At 39.0% G+C, this 19,649-nt stretch overlaps 1 protein-coding gene across 1 annotated transcript in view; it reads right to left on the reverse strand.

The window, feature by feature from the left end:
- The window catches only part of LOC108712563 (low-density lipoprotein receptor-related protein 6), a 68,730-nt gene that overhangs the window by 31,365 nt on the left and 17,716 nt on the right, over window positions 1–19,649 (reverse strand). Inside the window, exons 3-5 of the mRNA XM_041587906.1 lie at window positions 15,655–15,852; window positions 6,215–6,411; window positions 4,609–4,740 (exon numbers count right to left, since the gene is read on the reverse strand). Coding sequence (XP_041443840.1) covers window positions 4,609–4,740; window positions 6,215–6,411; window positions 15,655–15,852 — 527 coding nt within the window. The remainder of the gene's footprint in view (window positions 1–4,608; window positions 4,741–6,214; window positions 6,412–15,654; window positions 15,853–19,649) is intronic.

Below are 19,649 nucleotides of genomic sequence, written 5' to 3' on the forward strand. Positions count from 1 at the left end.
TGTCGGCAGCTTTAATCTGCCTGTGTATGGCCACCTTAAGCCAAACGTACAGAACAAGATTACCACGCTTGCACACCCTGGCTCTCCACAATAGATGACCCGGTGCACTGTGATGGAGGCCTCGGCAACCTCAACGATACGAATACAGGAAAAATTCACTGGCACTCGAGGGTTCTTTCTAGCAGGTACAAGCCCTTGCTATATTTTATTTGCAGCAAATAAAATATAGCAAGGGCTTGTACCTGCTAGAAAGAACCCTCGAGTGCCAGTGAATTTTTCCTGTATTCACCTTAAGCCAAAGACGTAAGGATATTGAACAAAAAAAATTTCGTACGATATTCGGTGCGTGTATGGAGGGAGAAAAGCCGACCGTTAATCGGCAGAAGACTTGGATATCGGTTGTCGTTCGGGCTGGCCGGAAACATTTGATTGGGCGCCTTTGAAGGCACCTGAACATCAGCTATTGTTAGTGCTAAATCGTCACATACAGGTAGAATTCTATTGTTTCTATATGTATTTCTGACGATTCAGCTCTTCACGTGTGTGTATTGAAATGACGATCTTTCCAGGAAAGATCGTAATTATAACGCCTGCGGCTGCTAAGAGACAGCTGAGGTTGCGTGAGAAAACCCAGACAAATGTCAGCTGTGCACACCTGCAGAGTGATTGTTATCTGCATAATAAACATTGCACAAACACACAGACATGTTGCAAGCTTTCTCCCCTCCAGCGAAGCTAATGTGGGGCCGAGCAAATGCATTCAGCCAGGTCTCATGGTTTTCCAGATTACACAGCAGCTTGTTTATATGAACTATAGTAGTGTTTCTGAAGCAGACACATCAGTTTTACCAGTGCAGGGCAATATTACATTATATTTTCATTATTTAAAACACTGTTTTGGTGTTAGTTGACTTTAAGGGCAGAGACACACACTCAGATTCGGGGAGATTAGTTGCCCAGCGACAAATCTCCTCTTCTGGGCAACTAATCTCCCCAAACTGCCTCCAGCCGGCAATTGACATTCTAGCCGGCGGGAGGCAGTTCAGGGAGATTAGGAAACTTTGGGCGACTTCGAAAAACAAAGCGCTCCGAGTGCCATCTCGCCGATGGGAGGCAGTCTGGGCAGATTAGACGCTCCGAAGAATCGATTTATCACCGACAACTAAAAAACTCCCGGAATCTGAGCGTGTATCTCTGCCCTAAATGTCAGTTACGGAAATCAGTTCAGCTGTTCATAATGTAGCAGAAACCAGCTGGAGGGAAACTAATTTTGCTACATTGTATCAAGAGGCTGAACCAGATAACAGGGATAAACCAACACTGCTTTCAGTTGCCGTTATATTAATCTATAAACCATAGGTAGAAGTGTTTGAAGGAGTTGTTTACCTTAAAGGAGAACTAAACCCTAAAAATGAAAGTGGCTAAAAATGCCATATTTTCTATAGTGAACTTATTGCACGAGGCTAAAGTGTCAGCTTGTCAATAGCAGCAATGATCCAGGACTTCAAACTTGTCACAGGGGGTCACCATCTTGTAAAGTGTCTGTGACACTCACATGCTCAGTGGGCTCTGATTGGCTGTTGAGAAGCTAAGCTTAGGGCTCGTCACTAATTATCCAGCAGAAAATGAGCTTCCCTGGCTGTAATATAAGCTGATGCTACAGGTTTGCTGATTATTCAATTCTGATGCTAATTGCACTGGTTTCTGTGCTGCCATGTAGTAATTATGTGTATTAATTACTAATCAGCCTTATATTGTGACATTTCTATTCTATGTGTACTGTATATTGTGAGTGGCTCCCTAAGCTCAGTAAGTGACAGCAGCACAGAGCATGTGAATCAGTGAATCAGCAGAAAAGAAGATGGGGAGCTACTGGGGCATCTTTGGAGACACAGATCTTTACTGCTAAAGGGCTGTGGTTGCCTTGGGCTGGTACAGAAGCACAAAACATAATGTACAACATTTCTAGCTACTTCTTTAGTTCTCCTTTAATGCTAGGGCCAAAATGAGCAGGCCGATTTCAGCCCCGTCCGTTTGAAGACTACCCTTCTGTGTTCGCGTCCGGAAGCCTTGTGTTGGCTCCAGAGGGAGGATTTTGCATCAAAATGCAAAGTCTCACGTTTCTTTGGCGACATTTGCTTGCGTGTGTTTGTGCTTGAGCCGACAAGGCCTTTTAACGCAGAAGAGGAGTCTGCTAGCGGATTTTAGCATGCTGATTTCAGCCCCGTCTCATCCTCTTTTAGCATCATGTAGAGTAGTGATCTCCAACCAGTGGCTCCATGTTGCTCACCAACTCTTGGATGTTGCTCCCAGTGGCCTCAAAGCAGGTGCTTTTTTTTTTTATATTCCAGGCTGGGAGGCAGCTTTGGTTGCATAAAAACCAGGGGATAATGCCAGAGAGCCTCCTGTAGGTTGCCAATAAACATAGGGGCTACTAAATAGCCAATCACAGCACTTACTTGGCACCCCCTATGGATTTTTTTAAGCCTGTGTTGCTCCCAAACTATTTTTACATTTGAATGTGGCTCACGGGTAAAAAGGGTTGGGGTCCCCTGATGTAGAGAGTGATATTCTGAAACTACTTGCAATTGGTCTGCGGTTTTTAAAAAAAATTATCTTGTGCTTCCAATAAGGATTAATTATATCTTAGTTGGGATCAGGTACAAGCCACTGTTTTATTATTTTTATTACAGAGAAAAAGGAAATCATGTTTAAACATTTGGGTTTCATATAAAAAAACAAATGTATAGGGGAACATTTCAATGAATTATCTTGTATTAGGCAACGTTTATAATGGGGTTTAGGTTGCCTTTGACAGTAAATAGAACATCACTGGGCAGTTGGGTTGGCACCTATAGTATTGTCAGTGGCCACACATTTCGTTGTGGCGTTTTTTTTTGGGCAAGACAATCGCACCATGAAAATAGTGGTGATCTTAGCCTTGGTCATCAGTCTGGGGAAGCTGCTGTTTGAGTCTGCAGCCAGTAAAACACGCACAGTCATGCAACTCCTGTCTGGCAGTTCCGTATATATTATAAGGAAGAATTTACATCCCCTTCCAATCCAGAAGAGACCACCAATACTTTAGATAGAACAATACAGCATTTTTCATCAATCACATGGTCAGCATTCCTAGTCCTACAGCTAAACCCTGCCCTGCAAAGAGCACCTGCCTGATTCTGAGTTCTAAGGGTACTGACAGGTGACAAATACCCCCTGTATGCCATCAGCCTAATGTAAGGAGCCCATGGAAGGCATAATTCTAATTAACATTGCTTTAATTCTAGTTCATTCTCCCTGTGACTCAGAAAATGATTCGGACACGGCTAGAAATAGATTTCATATATTATTATTAAAGCCCCACCATTATGGTGGAACTTTCAAAACGAACAGATGTCAGATGGTTTATTAACAATGATGTACTGGTGTCTCTGTCCAGTTTGCGCAAGCCAAAGGAGCTGCTTGGAGGGAATATGAATCCCAGTTGTAGCAGCACCACACACAGGCTACTAAGCCTGAGATCACTCTCGGCACAGACAAAGAGCTGCTTTGTTTTCTGAGAAGTGTCATCAACCCCTGCAGTATTCTCATCATCATATTCTGGTGGTTCCATTTAAAGGAATATTAAAATTTCATTAAAAGTCTGACTTGATTTCTGGAGCATGACCCTTTCTTAAAATTAGGGAAAAAAAGTTGTTTTTAATTTGCCCTTTAAATTCACCTGCGCATGCTCAAGTCGGCGTTGAGTCAAAACGACATAGATGAAGCCTCATATACAGCCTTAGCAGGAATCCAATCCAATGTTTGCCATCATTGTTCTATCTGCAGCTATGGGTTACTGTCCAGGTGCAAATTTGCCCACTGTTGGTAATTAAAGGATAAGGAACCCTTTAAAATAAGAGTGCTATTCTTTTCTTTTGCAATTTACATTCATTATTTATTTTCTTTTTATTACAAGATATTAAGGGATACATGTGCTGTTAATATGAATGAATTGTTACAACAGCTCCACCTGCTGGTCAGTTTCTGACCAGTCTGACCACCAAGTAGTCAAGGAAGTTGTCAGGAGAAAGAAAGAGGCTGCTCTGATGTTCTTCTGCTTAGGAAAGATTTGAGAAAGGTTTCTAATTGTTTTCCTAAGCAGAAGAACATCAGAGCAGCCTCTTTCTTTCTCCTGACAACTTCCTTGACTACTTGGTGGTCAGACGGGTCTGAAACTGACCAGCAGGGGGTGCTGTTGGAACAAAAATTCATTCATATTAACAGCACACGTATCCCTTAATATCTTGGAATAAAAAGAAAATAAATAATGAATGTAAATGACAAAATTGCTTAGAATAGCACTCTCATTCACTTGTTTTAAAGGTTTACTTATCCTTTAAGCCCTGATGACTGCAAAGTACCACTGACAAAGCCCTCTAAGCTTGCACACAGCCGATACAGGGAAATAAGTAATAAATCAAGCCTTCAATATTTATTCTACTCTGCTAAGCACAATAAAGCAAGAAAAAATGTTGGATTGATTGGAGTTATACAGGTTGAAACTAAAAAAAAAAAAAATGCAAAAACATGCAATTGGCCTGGAGTGAACTTGCCCAAGGCACTCACCGTGCATGCACATCTTCCCATCCTCCATGAGACGCACACCTGTTGGACAAGCGCACTGATAAAATGGCTCCATGGGAGACATCAGGCATAAATGAGAACAACCCCCGTTGTGGGCTGCGCAGGGATTGGTAGCTGCAAGAGAAAAGAAAGTTGGCGTGAAAACAAGAACGTACGACCCATACAAAGTGGTTTTAACAAGAAAGCATTGAAGGCCCCGTGATATCCGACCCATTTAAATTCATATACATATATTGTTTACTTATGGGGGTAATTGCTTCCGGTGTTCAAAAAGAACACACAACTCTAGGAGGCTTATACGATTTATTTTGAGGATAACACAGACCAAGGTGCTATTGTTCTTAAAGGGATTCTGTCATGATTTTTATGGTGTAGTTTTTATTTCTAAATCACACTGTTCACATGACTGGGGTCAGCTGGGAAACCGACAATATGTCTAGCCCCATGTCAGATTTCAAAATGAAATTTAAAAAAAACGTTTTGCTCGTTTGAGAAATGGGTTCAGTGCACTAATAACTGATGTGTTTTGGAAAAAAAAACGTGACAGTATCTCATTAACAAATAACATACACTCTAATAGAATACAATGGTATTCTCCCGAAGGCATCTGTTATCTGCTATGTAACCTGAGCTGTGAATGGCTACACAGACCTATATAGGTATGGGACCTGTTATCCAAAATGCTCGGGACCTGGGGTTTTATGGAAAACGGATCTTTCCATAATTTGGATCTTCATCCCTTAAGTCTACTGGAAAACCATGTAAACATGAAATAAACCCAATAGGCTGGTTTTGCTTCCAATACGGATTAATTATATCTTATTTGGGATTAAGTACAAGCTACAGTTTTATCATTACACAGAAAAAGGAAGTCCGTTATTCTTTATTTTTAAAGCAAAAACCTGGCGTACTTCAGCATTTTTCTATGAATGTGTATTTTATTTATATGTATATGTGTGAGATATATATATATAATACACAAAAGCCATGAATATCTTGTAAATTATATCCTTATAAACGGTGAGTAGTGATGTCATCAGTTATAAACGGTGAGTAGTGATGTAATTTCTGTCACATGACTCACTAAAATTTGTGTATTATAATTAATAAAGTACCCCCAGTTGTAAAATATGAGAATATTATAAGTTACCTCGGAGTTCCATGACCTGTATAAAAACACTCGGCCTTCGGCCTCGTGTTTTTATATGGTCATGAAACTCCTCGGTAACTTATAATATCCTTATATTTTACAAGAGGGGGTACTTTATTCACTATATATATATATATATATATATATATATATATATATATATATACATATATACATATATACACACACACACATACATATATATATATATATATATATATATATATATATATATATATATATATATATATATATATATATATATATATATATATATATATATATATATATATATATATAAATATATTTTTTTTTTTTTTATTATAGACTTAAGGAGCTCAAGGCTAATTTTAGGTGAACCTAAAGCACAATCAAGAATACTAAATCTCCATTTGGTATAAATCGTGAGAATATCAGAACTGCGTAACAGGTACTGACCGTTTGGCTGTCTCAGATGGCTAAAAACATGGATGTCCATGGGGGAGAAAATGTCTGTGTCCACCTCTCGCCGGTCCTCTCCAGTGTACTTGTTACAGGCTAGGATTGAGCGTGTGGTCCAGTCTGTCCAGTAGATCGTGTCCCCAAATAGAGTCAAGGCAAAGGGATGAGCAAGGGAACCTTTAATAACCGTTTGCCTAAGGAGACAGAGAAACAAGGCACATTATAATGGATTGCAAGTACAGGACATTGTGTACTTCTCTCGCTGATTATTATTATAAGGGTATACTTCTGTCTCTGCTACCATACCACCATAATAAATAATACCCATTTCCACAATAGATTTACTTGAGAGCTCCAGGTCTTTGAAGACGGACATGTCCACGCCACACGGTAGCTTTCATTCATGTCAATAAATAGAGACAAATAGAAAAATAAATATGACTGAGGCCATCAGATCCATCAGCGCAATTACAGGCCAGTGATGCTTGGTTGCTAGGTTACTAGCCAGTAAGTGGGCAGTATTATGAGAATACCTAGGCAACAGCCTGATATCTCTTACCATTATAGATAAAGGGAATCACTGGGCTAATGGCACACACAAGTCACTACTAGCCGATAATAGTGGCCAGCCGTTGCTTTTTTCGGTCATCAGATGGGATTTACTGGCATCACAGAACTAAATAAGCGACAACATAATACTACCTATGTGATTATTATATATTATTACAGGACCCACAAGTCCACTTGCAAGGAAGGGGTTACATTTGCAATATATAGTGGATAATGTACCCCCTACTGTAATTCATAAAGGTATTATGTCACAGAGGAGCTATGTGACCATATAAAAGCACAAGGCCGAAGGCGTCCAATTCGGCGGCCGGGGACCCGTTATAAACGGCGCAATCTGACTTCAGAACGCGCCGTTTATAAGGATATAATTTACAGTCTGGTCCCATAGGTAAATGACACAAAAGCCATGAATATCCTGTAAATTATATCCTTATAAACTGTGAGTTCTGATGTCATCAGTTATAAACGGTGAGTAGTGATGTCATTTCTGTCACATGACTCACTGAAATTTGTGTATTATAATAAATAAAGTACCCCCAGTTGCAAAATATGAGGATATTAGAAGTTACCTCGGAGTTCCATGACCTGTATAAAAGCACTCGGCCTTCGGCCTCATACTTTTATATGGTCATGAAACTCCTTGGTAACTTAGAATACACTTATATTTTACAAGAGGAGGTACTTTATTCACTATATAATACACAAAAGCCTTTAATATATCGTGCAAATTATATCCTTATAAACGGTGAGTGGTGATGTCATCAGTTATAAAGTGAGTAGTGATGTAATTTTTGTCACATGACTCGTTAAAACGTGTGTATTATAATATATAAAGTACCCCTTGTTTTGTAAATATGAGGATATTTTTCAGCCTTGTGCTTTTATATGGTCGGTGAAGTCCTCTGAGACTTATAATATCCTTATATTTTACAATAGGGGGTACTTTATCCACTATATAATCATATACGTTTGTACAGGTATGGGATCTGTTATCCAGAACGCTTGGGACCTGGAGCTTTCCGGATAACGGATCCATAATTTGGTTCTTCATACACGAAGGGCCAGATTTATCAAGGGTCTTATAGTAAATTAGAATTTCCACGTTTCAAAATTCACACATTTGAATGTAAAATCCACCTATTCAAATGTAAATTCAAATGTGAGATGTATCACAACTTGACCATGGAAACAGTCCTAGTTCGAATATTTGCCACCTAAAACCTGCCCAGTTCATGTACAAGTCAATGGCAGAGGTACGTTGAGCCATTTGGAGATTATAATAGCCTTCCTGGCAGTGTGTTTTTTTTTCTGGAGAAAAACTCAATTCGTACAAATCGAATACGATTCGAATTTTCAGTTAGGAACCATTCAATCGAATTTTCGACATTCACATTTTTTATTAACCTCCCAGTCGAATTGTGAGTATATTCTTATTGAAAAGAATTCACATGAATTCCAAATTCAACATTTGATAAACGGGCCTCCCCGTCTACTAGAAAATCATATAAACATTAAATAAAGCCAATAGGCCGGTTCTGCTTCCAATAAGGATTAATTCGATCCAAGTTGGGATCAAGTACAAAGTACTGTTTTATTATTACAGAGATAAAGGAAATAATTTGTATAAATTTGGATTATTTGGATAAAATGTAATCTATGAGAGATGGCCATATATAGTGAATAAAGTACCCCCTCTTGTAAAATATAAGGATATTAAAAGTTACAGAGGAGTTACATGACGATATAAAAACACGAGGGCGAAGGAACTCCGAGGTAACTTCTAATATCCTTATATTTTGCAACTGGGGGCACTTTATTTATTATAATACACAAGTTTTAGTCAGTCATGTGACAGAAATGACATCAGAACTCACCGTTTATTACTGATGACATCAGAACTCACCGTTTATAAGGATATAATTTACAGGATATTCATGGCTTTTGTGTATTATAAGGGGTATAAGGGATCCCATATCTGTATCTTAAGCATAACAACTTTTCGGAAATACTTTTCTTTTCACTTTTTATGACCGTGAAAATCATCTGAGTTCGAGTCAGCATCAGCCAAATTTCCCCTTTCCAAAAAGGATTTTATTCCGGATCTGATACTTTCCCAAAAATGTTGGGAGTTAAGGCTGAATCCTGGAGTTAGTGCATTCCTTTGGGCTCCCAAACCACATATTTTGGGTGGTGCAACACTAAGCAATACAGTAAGATGTTGGCTTGACTGCACTTTCACAATATCCAGGGTCACGCCACAATAACAATAGCTTCCTAATATCTACAAATATTGTAAGGGGTGTTTTTACATTTTTAAGACCCGGACCCAAACCCGCGACATGAACCACAACCCGCATATTTAGCATATTTGATCCGCTACCCGACCCAGACCAGCAACTGCCTTATCTGCAACCCGACCCACAACCCGCCGACCGTCATCAAACAGGAAGTGACTGTGCTGCAAACCGTAAGTGGCATCAAAAGTGGGCGGGACAGAAACACGTTTAGTAAACCTTTACGAAACCTGACCCGCTGCAGGGCTCTAATATTGACAACTAATATCTTCTCATCGGAAGCCATTTCTCTGTTCTACTACCCTTCCCAAACTTCCTCTGATTGTACGACCTTTGCTCCATTCAGAAATCTGCCTAAAAGGGGGGAATTCAGTCACAAGGGTTTCTTTATGCAACAGCCGGAACAAAGAGGACTTTATAGCGAGTGTAGGAAACGGCTTGCGCTGTCCATTACCATTTCCTGCCTGTAGCGGGTGAGATTATCGCGAGTGTAATCAGACACAGGGAGCAATGAGAAACAGACGGTGAGAGGTGAGCAGCCGGCTAAAATAAACACGTTCGGCTGCGAGGATCTGGGCTGGAGGCAGTGCTCACAGCTGGAACCATTTGGTAGTTACAAATACAACAAATTTGGGTTCAACCACCTCTGGGATGGGCCACTTTTAACCCCTTCTGCTTCTAGGGGGGGGAAAAAGCATGCGCTTTAAGTGCAGGAAGTCCCCCTTGTTCGTTAAAGGAAAACTATACCCCTCACACAATGTAGGTCTCTACAAAAAGATATTGCATAAAACAGCTTATATGTAAAACCCTGCTTCATGTAAACAAACCATTTTCATAATATACTTTTTTAATAGTATGTGCCATTGGGTAATCATAAATAGAAAACTGCCATTTTAAAAAAATAAGGGCCACCCCCGGAGATCGTATGATTCACAGTGCACACAAACATAAACAAACTATACTTGTTAGGTCACATGAGCCAATTAACAGACAGAATTCTATCTTTTGCTTCCACACTTCCTGTTACAGTTAGAGCTGCAGTATTTCTGGTCAGGTGATCTCTGAGGCAGCACACAGACCATCACGAAATGATGGTTCAAGGCAAGAGATGTAAAAGGGCAATATTTACTTAAATATATTTTCCAGTTTGATAATATTCTTTAATATGCCACTTAATATGATATAAACTGTTGCTCAAGTATTCATTTTGGGGGTATAGTTTTCCTTTGAACGGGGTGGTTCCCCTTTAACTTTTATATGTTATAGAATGGCTAATTATGAAAAACTTTTCAATTGGTTTTCATTATTTATATTTTCCCCTTTTCATTCAACGCTTCCCAGCTTTTAAATTGGCGTCGCTGACCCCATCTAAGAAAACAAATTCTCTGTAAGGCTACAAATGTATTTTTATTGCTACTTTTTATTCCTCATCTTTCTATTAAGGCCTCTCCTTTTCATATTGCAGTCTTTAATTTAAATCAGTGCATCGTTGCTAGGGGAATTTGGACCGTAGCAACCAGATTGCTTAAAATGTCAATTGGAAAGCTGCTGAATAAAAAGCTAAAAATAACTCAAAAAACACAAATAATAAAAAATGACAACTAATTGCAAATTGTCCTAGGATATCCCTCTCCATATCATACTAACAGTTTACTCCAAGGAGAACAACCCCTTATAATGGTCCTTTTTATTATGTAAGGGGCACCCATGTATTTTGGAGAGGAAAAGAGATTTTAAATTAAGATTATGTAAGGAAAATGAGAGGCAGCTAGAGCCAAGTAATGTTTGCCCATTACACCAGATGTCTCGCAGTATTAGATATACGGTGTCCAACCAGCCCCTTTTGTAGTTTGCTGGAGGGCCAACTGTACTGAGGGAGGCCTCCATATTGTCAGAAATATTTAAAGGGGTTGTTGATCTTTAAATTAACTCAGTATGATGTAGCACGTGATAAACCGAGAAATTTCTCTTTCGTTTTTTTTATTATTGATGTTTGAGTTATTTAGCAGCACTCCAGTTTGCAATTTTAGCTATCTTGTTGCTAGGGTCTTAATCACCCTAGCAACCATGCACTGATTTGAATAAGAGACTGGAATATGAATAGGAAAGGACTAGAATAGAAAAGCGTAATAAAAAGTAGCATTAACTATAAATGTGTAGCCTTACAGAGCATTTGTTTATTTAGATGGGGTCAGTGACCCCAAATTGGAAAGCCGGAAATAGTCAAAAGAAGGCAAATAATTCGAAAACGAAGGGTTTAAAGGGGGTGTTGATCTTTAAATTAACTTTCAGTATGATGTAGGGATAGATAATCAAGCATTTTGCTTTCATTTTTTTTTTTATTTGATTTTAAAAGTTTAGCTTTTTATTCAGCAGCTCTCCAGTTTGCACTTTTAGAAATCTGGTTGCTTGGGTCTATATCACCCTAGCAACCAGACACTGATTTAAATAAGAGACTGCAATATGAATAGGAGAGGCCTGAACAGAAAGAAGAGTAATAAAAAGTAGCAATAACTATAAATGTGTAGCCTTACAGAGCATTGGTTTTTGAGATGGGGGTCAGTGACCCAATTGGAAAGCAGAAGTCAAAAAATTCCAGAACTATAATAAATAAATAATGGTCAATTGAAAAGTTGCTTAGAATCAGCCATTCTAAAAAAAAGTTAACTAAAAGGTGAACCACCCCTTTAAGCTCGAAATGGAAACCTATCTGACCAACGACATGAGATTAAAGGACCAGTAACATCAAATCTTTTTTTTTTTTTTTTTTAAATTGTTAGTATAAGAAAAAAAAACCAAAAAAAAAACCCAGCCAAATGAAACTTTGAAATTGCTAAGTCTTTATTAAGAAATAACTTACTGAAATGCTCCTCTTCAGAAAAGGCAATCCGACGAATCCATCGTGCGGCTCTCGATTCTCCTCCCTGCCTTCCTTATAGGAGATAGCCAGGGAGTAGAAATTGAGCGCCGCACGATGGATCGTTGCCTTGTCGCCTTTTCTGAAGAGGAGCGGAGTTTCAACAACCTCTTTGTCTCTATAATGTGTGGAGTGTCTGAATCAAATAAATGATGGCTAGGAGCCAGGGAAAGCGAGGTTGCCGCTTATATCAGACTGGCTACAGGAAGGACAGTTATCTCCATGCGCTGCTGTGTGTGCATTTTGGGGAGGAAACAGGGACATTTCTGGGAACAATGAATAAGTGAGGGCCACAGGAAGAACATCTGTTGTGGGTGTCAAAAGGGTTACACTGTTTTTTTTATATTTTTGGCAGTGCTGATGCAGCTAATGAAAAAAAGATGTGTAGGATGGGAGGAAAAAGGAAGCGCAGAGGAAGAGCAGTTCCAAATACAAATCACAAAATCATCACTATGAACTAATATCAAGGATAAAAATGAAGCCAGAGATCAAGCACACCACAAATAAATATAAAAGGAATGTTCTGGGTACACATTAAAGGGCAAGTCAACCCCAAAATAAAAAAACATTATTCTAAGCAACATTGCAATATACATTACATATTTTCTATGGTTTATTATTTACAGTAGAACCCCCATTTAACATTTTTCAGGGGAATGTGTAAAATCCAGGAAAATGTAAAATCAGGGAAATGTAGTATGCATAATATATTGGTGGGACCACATAACAACAACAATGTTAAATTAGGGAAAACTTAAAATTGGGATGTAAAATTGAGGTCCCACTGTATTTGTATTGCTATTGAAAGCGGCGTTTGACTGCCCCTTAAAGGATAAGTAAACCTTTTGAATAAGTGAATGTAAAATTGATGAGAGTGAGATTCTAAGCACTTTTCTAATTGACATTCGTTATTTATTTTCTTTTTACTCCAAGATATTAAGGGATACATGTGCTGTTAATATGAATGAATTTTGTTCCAACAGCGCCACCTGCTGGTCAGTTTCTGACCAGTCTGACCAGCAAGTAGTCAAGGAAGTTATCAGGAGAAAGAAAGAGGCTATTCTGATGTTCTTCTGCTTAGGAAAGATTTGAGAAAGGTTTCTCAAATCTTTCCCCGGGTCCAAAGCATTCTGGATAACAGGTCCCATACCTGTACCATCAATACAATCTAAGATATTAGGTTCACTGATTTTCAGATTTTCCCAGATTTTCTGGGTGGAAGGAAGAAAACGAGGACCAGAAATCTTTAGAGACCAGCTGAACCTGAAAATCGACATTTTCCCCTTGAGATTGCTGAAAATACTTGTACATATGTAATTAAATTGTCACTCATGACAGAATACAGATGGCTACATTACCATCGATCAATGCCTTGCAAAGCCAGAACACCCACAAACTCCATTAAAAAAAAAATAATCACACACACTTGGGGCAGATTTATCAAGGGTTGAATTTCAAATTCATGTGATTTTTTTTTTTTAACTCCCATATATTCGACCTATTGAAATGTATTACCGGTAATAAAATAAAATTGTCTCGACCCAAAAACTCTAATTGAATTTGATTCAAATTAGAAGAACTCGATTCAAATTTATATTTAGAATGTCAGGATGGCTGCAAATATCACCAATTGATCCCTGGACCGCTTCCACTGACTTATAGAGCAATTCGGCACGTTTAGGGCGGCGAATAGTCGAATTTAGTTCTTTAAGGGCCATAGCATGATAAATATCGAAATTCTAATCAGATTTAGATAATTCACAATTCTAATTTTTGAAAATTTGAATTTGAGTTTTCACTTCGACCCTTAATAAATCTGAACCCTTGAAGTGTAAGAGTTAAACAACCGATGAGACTGAGGAACACCCGAGAGAGAGGAAAAACACAAAACAACCCACAGAATTTCATAGCCCAAGGGCATAAGTACAGCAAATCACGACAGGACTGGTAGCAGTGTAATAACATGTGGTAATGGCAGCTGTGTAAATATTTCCTGGTTTGTTACAAGGAAACGCTGGTATATTATCCGGCACCCATTTTTTTTTTCTCCTGCTCAGAAATCCAGAGAATCTGATCCCAAGTCATGAGCAGCAGATGTACTGATTTCAATAGACTTTGCATAAGGCATATAGAAACAAGAACGGGATTTAAACAGACACAGGAATTTAATCAGATAATATTTCATAGCTAAATATTCAATTAAAAGGAATGTCCACCCAGTTGCACAATGAAAGCCAAATTCCAGTTTACAACATTTCCAGTGGTTCTAAAGTTATTTGTAAAAGTAATTTGCTTTTAAAAGCAGTCACTGACTTGATGTGATCTGCACTTCTGGTTCTGACTGCGGAAACAATGTGGTAGATGGCAGCTGATTAAAGGGGTGGTTCACCTTCCAAACACTTTTTTTCAGTTGAGCGGTTATCACCAGATTTTTATCAATTACTTTCCTCTAATTTTTTACGGTTTTTCCAAAATCTAAGTTTAAAGTTGAATGTTTCAGTCTGGCAGCTCCGTAATTCAGGTTAGAGTCCTGCAGTGGGTCGGGTACCCGCAAAAAACGGCGGTCCCCTGCGGGTTGCAGGCAGAAGTTTTGGGAGCAGGTATAAATGCGGGTCTACGGTTCTCCAGCTCTTTTCTATAGCGAGTTTTACTCCTTCCCCCCCCCCCATTCACGCCTACTTCTAATGATGTCACTTCCGGTTTACAATGACAACACTTTCTGTTTTACGCCTTTTTTCTGACCACGCCTACGTCGAATGATGTCACTTCCGGTTTACGATGACATCACTACCTGTTTCTTGATGGTCAGAGGGTCGCGGAGCAGGTTGAGCATAAGGTACTTGCGGGTTGGGTAGCGGGTCCAATCGTTTAAGTATGCAGGTCCAGGTTGCAGGTCGGGTTCGGGTTTAACAAATTGGTTCCACGCAGGACTAAATCAGATGCAGACTCTAAACTGTTACAATTCTAGTTGATACATTTTTCAGCAGAATCTATCGAATATTAGCAACTACTGTATCAATTTTAACATCTGCCTTAAATGAAACTATGGGAGCCTGGTCAGCAGAATAAGAAATTTATCAATTTAGAAAAGTTTAGATGGTCGGCGACCCCCTCTTACCAGAGCTGCTTTAGATGGTGAAACATTACACTTTACTCTTCAATATTCAATATTACGGTCACATACAGAAAATAGAAAGTCATTGGAAAAAGTATTTATTTCTGGTGAAATGTCTGAAACCAACTAAACCGAAAAAATTGTTGAAAGACTGGCTTCTGCTACATTGTTTCCAGAATCAGAACAAGGGGATGAATAAATATTGCTTTCAGTAGCAAGCACAGTTACAAATAACTTTAAAATCATTAAAAATGTTAAACTAATGGGTATTAATGTTAAACTAATGGGTATTAGAGAGTGGTTTACAATTATATTTTCAATCAATATGCAAAAAAAAAATGTCTTGGAGTGGAGTTCCCCTTTAACGGAGCATGCAGAACTGTCAAAAAGGCCAAAACCAGTTGCTCTTAGCTCTGCTTCACTGTCCATATTCAATCCACACTTCCATGTCCAAGCATAATTTGAAATAATCAAATCCCTTACTTCCTGTAATTTTCAAAAAAAATAAAAAAAAAAACCCAAAAAAACCAGCTCCACTTACCGATGTGAACCGTCCATGTTGGCCTTGTGGATAAAGCTCAGCTTTGCGTCGGCCCAGTATAGTTTCTGTTCATCATAATCCAGCGTCAGCCCGTTCGGCCAGTAAATGTCAGAATCTACGATGACAGAACGCACAGAACCGTCCATTCCAGCTCGCTCAATCTTTGGCACCTCTCCCCAGTCTGTCCAGTACATATACCTGCAATGTGAAAGATTTGTTTTTATTAAAAATCACTTGTATATTCCTAGTCACATACAATCTACCCCCAACATAGACACTTTCTGGCAGCATAAAACTTTCATTAATGGGGAAAGTTAATTTTTAGTATGTTACATAATTTCCTATTTTTACCACCTTTTAAATTGGTCTTAATCTTTTTAAAAATCGTTTCCCATTTCTTCTAACTTCTTTTCGATTGGGGGGGTCCAAGTAGAAAAAAAATTGATTGCATTCTGAGGTGCCAATTAAATGGATGCTTAGTGAATGAGAATAGGAGAGGGGCTGAAAACACTTATTCAAACCACTGCCTGCTTGTCAGGGGGAATTGGACCCTAGCAAGCAGATAACTGCTGAAATTCCAAACTGGAGAGCTGCTGAACAAAAAGCTAAGTAATTAAAAAGCTAAAGGAGAAGGAAAGCTACCGAAGCAGTATATTGCCAACAGATTAGCCACAATAGTACAAGCTCTAACACTATTATTCTGCAGAATGCTTTACTGTACCTGAGTAAACAGCTCTAGAAGCTTTCTGTTTCTTTAGGATAGCAGCTGCCATATTAGCTTGGTGTGACAACACTTCCTGCCTGAGTCTCCCCCTGCTCACTCGCAGCTCTAGGCTCAGATTACAGCAGGGTGGGAGAGAGGAGCAAACTGAGCATGCTCAAGCCCTAGCCCTGGAGGTTTAAGCTGAAAACAGGAAGTCTGATACAGAAGCCCATGAATACACAATAGAAGGAAAGAAATGTGCTGTTTCTTTTGACAGAGGACTCAAGCACCATAACTTTGAGGGTTTACTAGTGTATTTATATAGATCTTTCTGATAAAGATTACTTAATTTTAGCCTTTCCTTCTCCTTTAAAACAAAGGTAAACTACCCTACCACAATGGGGTGTTTTTTAGCCTACATATAAACGCAGGCCAAGAAACAGCCAATTTGCTCCTGTCCAGCCACTGTAGACACACACTGAGCTACATCCACAGATTGGCTAATTTGCAGTCTGTGCTTACACAAAGCCCAAAAAACACCCCCCTTTGGCATTACCCTAACCAAATACAAGGCACTCGGACCACTAGAATTCTCCCTGGAAGGGCAATACACCCAGAACACAGGATTTAAGAGCAATAATAGAGCGCATTAAACAGTCCCCATTTCTGTTGGGGTGGAGTTCCCCTTTAACGGAGCGTTCAGAACTGGCAAGGGCAAATTTATAGCTACAAAAATGGGACCTGTTTTCCAGAATGCTCGAGACCTGGGGTTTTCCAGATAACGGTACTTTCTGTAATTTAGATCTTCATACCTTAAGTCGACTAGAAAATCCCAACATTAAATAAACCCAATAGACTGGTTTTGATCACAAAAAGGATTCATTATATCTTAGTTGGGATCAAGTACAAGCGACTGTTTTATTATTTATTATTGTTCACCTTTGAGTTAACTTTTAGTATGATGTAGAGCAGGGATCCCCAACCTTTTTTTTTTCCTGTGTGCCACATTCAAATATAAAAAGAGTTGGGGAGCAACACAAGCATGAAAAAATCCCTGTGGGTGCCAAATAAAGGATATAATTGGCTATTTAGTAGCCCTATGTGGACTGGCAGCCTACAGGAGGATCTGTTTTGCCATAAATCAGTTTTTTTAGGCAACCAAACCTTGCCCCCAAGCTTGGAATTTAAAAATAATCATCTGCTTTGAGACCACTGAGAGCAACATCCAAGGGGTTGGTAAGCAACATGTTACTCACTAGCCACTGGTTCGGGATCTCAAGATATTCTGGACAATTTGCAATTATTTGTGGTTTTTGACTTATTTAGAATTGTATCCAGCATGCAATGTCAGCTATCTGGTTGCTAGGGTCCAAATTATCTTAGCAACCATGCATTTATTTGAATAAGAGCCTGAAATATGAAGGTGAGAGGACTGAATAGAAAGAAGACGAAAAGTAGCAATACAGAGCATCTGTTTTTAACATAGGGTCAGTGACCCCGATTTGAAAGCTGGAAAGAGTCCAAAGAAGAAAGCAAATCATTAAGAAAAAAATAAAGACCAATTGAAAAGTAGCTTAGAATTAGCACTTAAACATACTTAAAGTTAACTTAGGGTCAGGGCGCACAGGCAGATTCGGGGCGATTTTTATTATATCTGGCGGAAGGCAGTTTGGGGAGATAAATCGCCCCGAAGAAGAGGAGATTTGACGCCGGGCAACTAATCTCCACGAATCTGCCTGTGTGCCCTGACCCTTAAAGGTGAACCAGCCTTTTAAGATCAGGGAAGGGTCTGGGTTAATTCAATGCCCTACTAATACAAATATGGTGCTTCATGCATAGGTCTTGAGGTTCCATGTATTTTTGTAACCTGCAAAAAGAAACGTTCCAGTACAAAGTCATTCCCGCGTTATTTATACCCCCTTTTTTTTGGTGTTTCTGTTGTTCTGTTGAGCCATAACCATGGCGTAGGTTCTAGCAGGGGATTCCCAGGGAGCTGTGTAATACCCAATGAGCAAGTTGAAACTGGACTGCCTTTGCCCTTGTTTATTTAGCATTAATGTTCTTCTCCTTTGGGGTGGGGTCTGAGCTTTTATGTTGTTTCTACTCTCCATCGTAAGCTCTACAGATCTTGAGGTTTGACGAACACGAGACGTATGTTTTCGCATAATGCTTTGCTAATTGATGGTGGCATAATTATCTGTTTCAACTTGTCTCTAGAGGACTCAACTACAAAGGTTAATTGTGCACGACGGAGACTTGTAGTCACTATATACATTTAGGCTGGATTATGTATTGCTCTGGGGTTAACCCATTCCTCTCCAGCCAGACAGTAGTTTTTTTTTATTGGTCACTGAAGCACCAAACTTGTTTGGCTGGAGATGGTTTACGGCCTGCGTAATTATACGTGGGTGCGATAAGCAGTTGTTTCAGTATTGCACAAATACAACCCCCAGGATCCAAGAAACAGACAAAATAATTGCCTTAGGGAGTTCAAAACTTTATATTTTGTGTTTTTTTTTATTATTATAAAACCTGACATTTGCATTATTATGGAGAAACTGATGTATATGAAATTTAAAATTATTGTTGGTACAGGTATGGGATCCATGGAAACCCATTATCCAGAAAGCTCCAAATTACAGAAAGGTTGTCTCCCATAGACTCCATTTTATCCAAATTATCCATCTTATAAAGAGTGCTATTCTAAGCACTTTTGTCATATACATTCATTATTTTATTTTTATTCCAAGATATTAAGGGATACATGTGCTGTTAATATGAATGAATTTTGTTCCAACAGCTCCACCTGCTGGTCAGTTTCTGACCAGTCTGACCACCAAGTAGTCAAGAAAGAGGCTGCTCTGATGTTCTTCTGCTTAGGAAAGATTTGAGAAAGATTTCGAATTGTTTTCCTAAGCAGAACATCAGAGCAGCCTCTTTCTTGACTACTTGGTGGTCAGACTGTCCGATACTGACCAGCAGGAATTTTGTTCCAACAGCGCCACCCGCATGTCAGTTTCTGACCAGTTTGACCACCAAGTAGTCAAGGAAGTTGTCAGGAGAAAGAAAGAAGCTGCTCTCAAAGTAAAGAAGCAAGAAAGGTTTCTGTTTTCCTAAGCAGAAGAACATCAGCCTCTTTCTTTCTCCTGACAACTTCCTTGACTACTTGGTGGTCAGACTGGTCAGAAACTGACCAGCAGGTGGCGCTGTTGTAACAAAATTCATTCATATTAACAGCACATGTATCCCTTAATATCTTGGAATAAAAACAAAATGATGAATGTAAATTACA

Source organism: Xenopus laevis, chromosome 3S, assembly GCF_017654675.1.
Source record: "Xenopus laevis strain J_2021 chromosome 3S, Xenopus_laevis_v10.1, whole genome shotgun sequence".
Classification (NCBI taxonomy): domain Eukaryota; kingdom Metazoa; phylum Chordata; class Amphibia; order Anura; family Pipidae; genus Xenopus; species Xenopus laevis.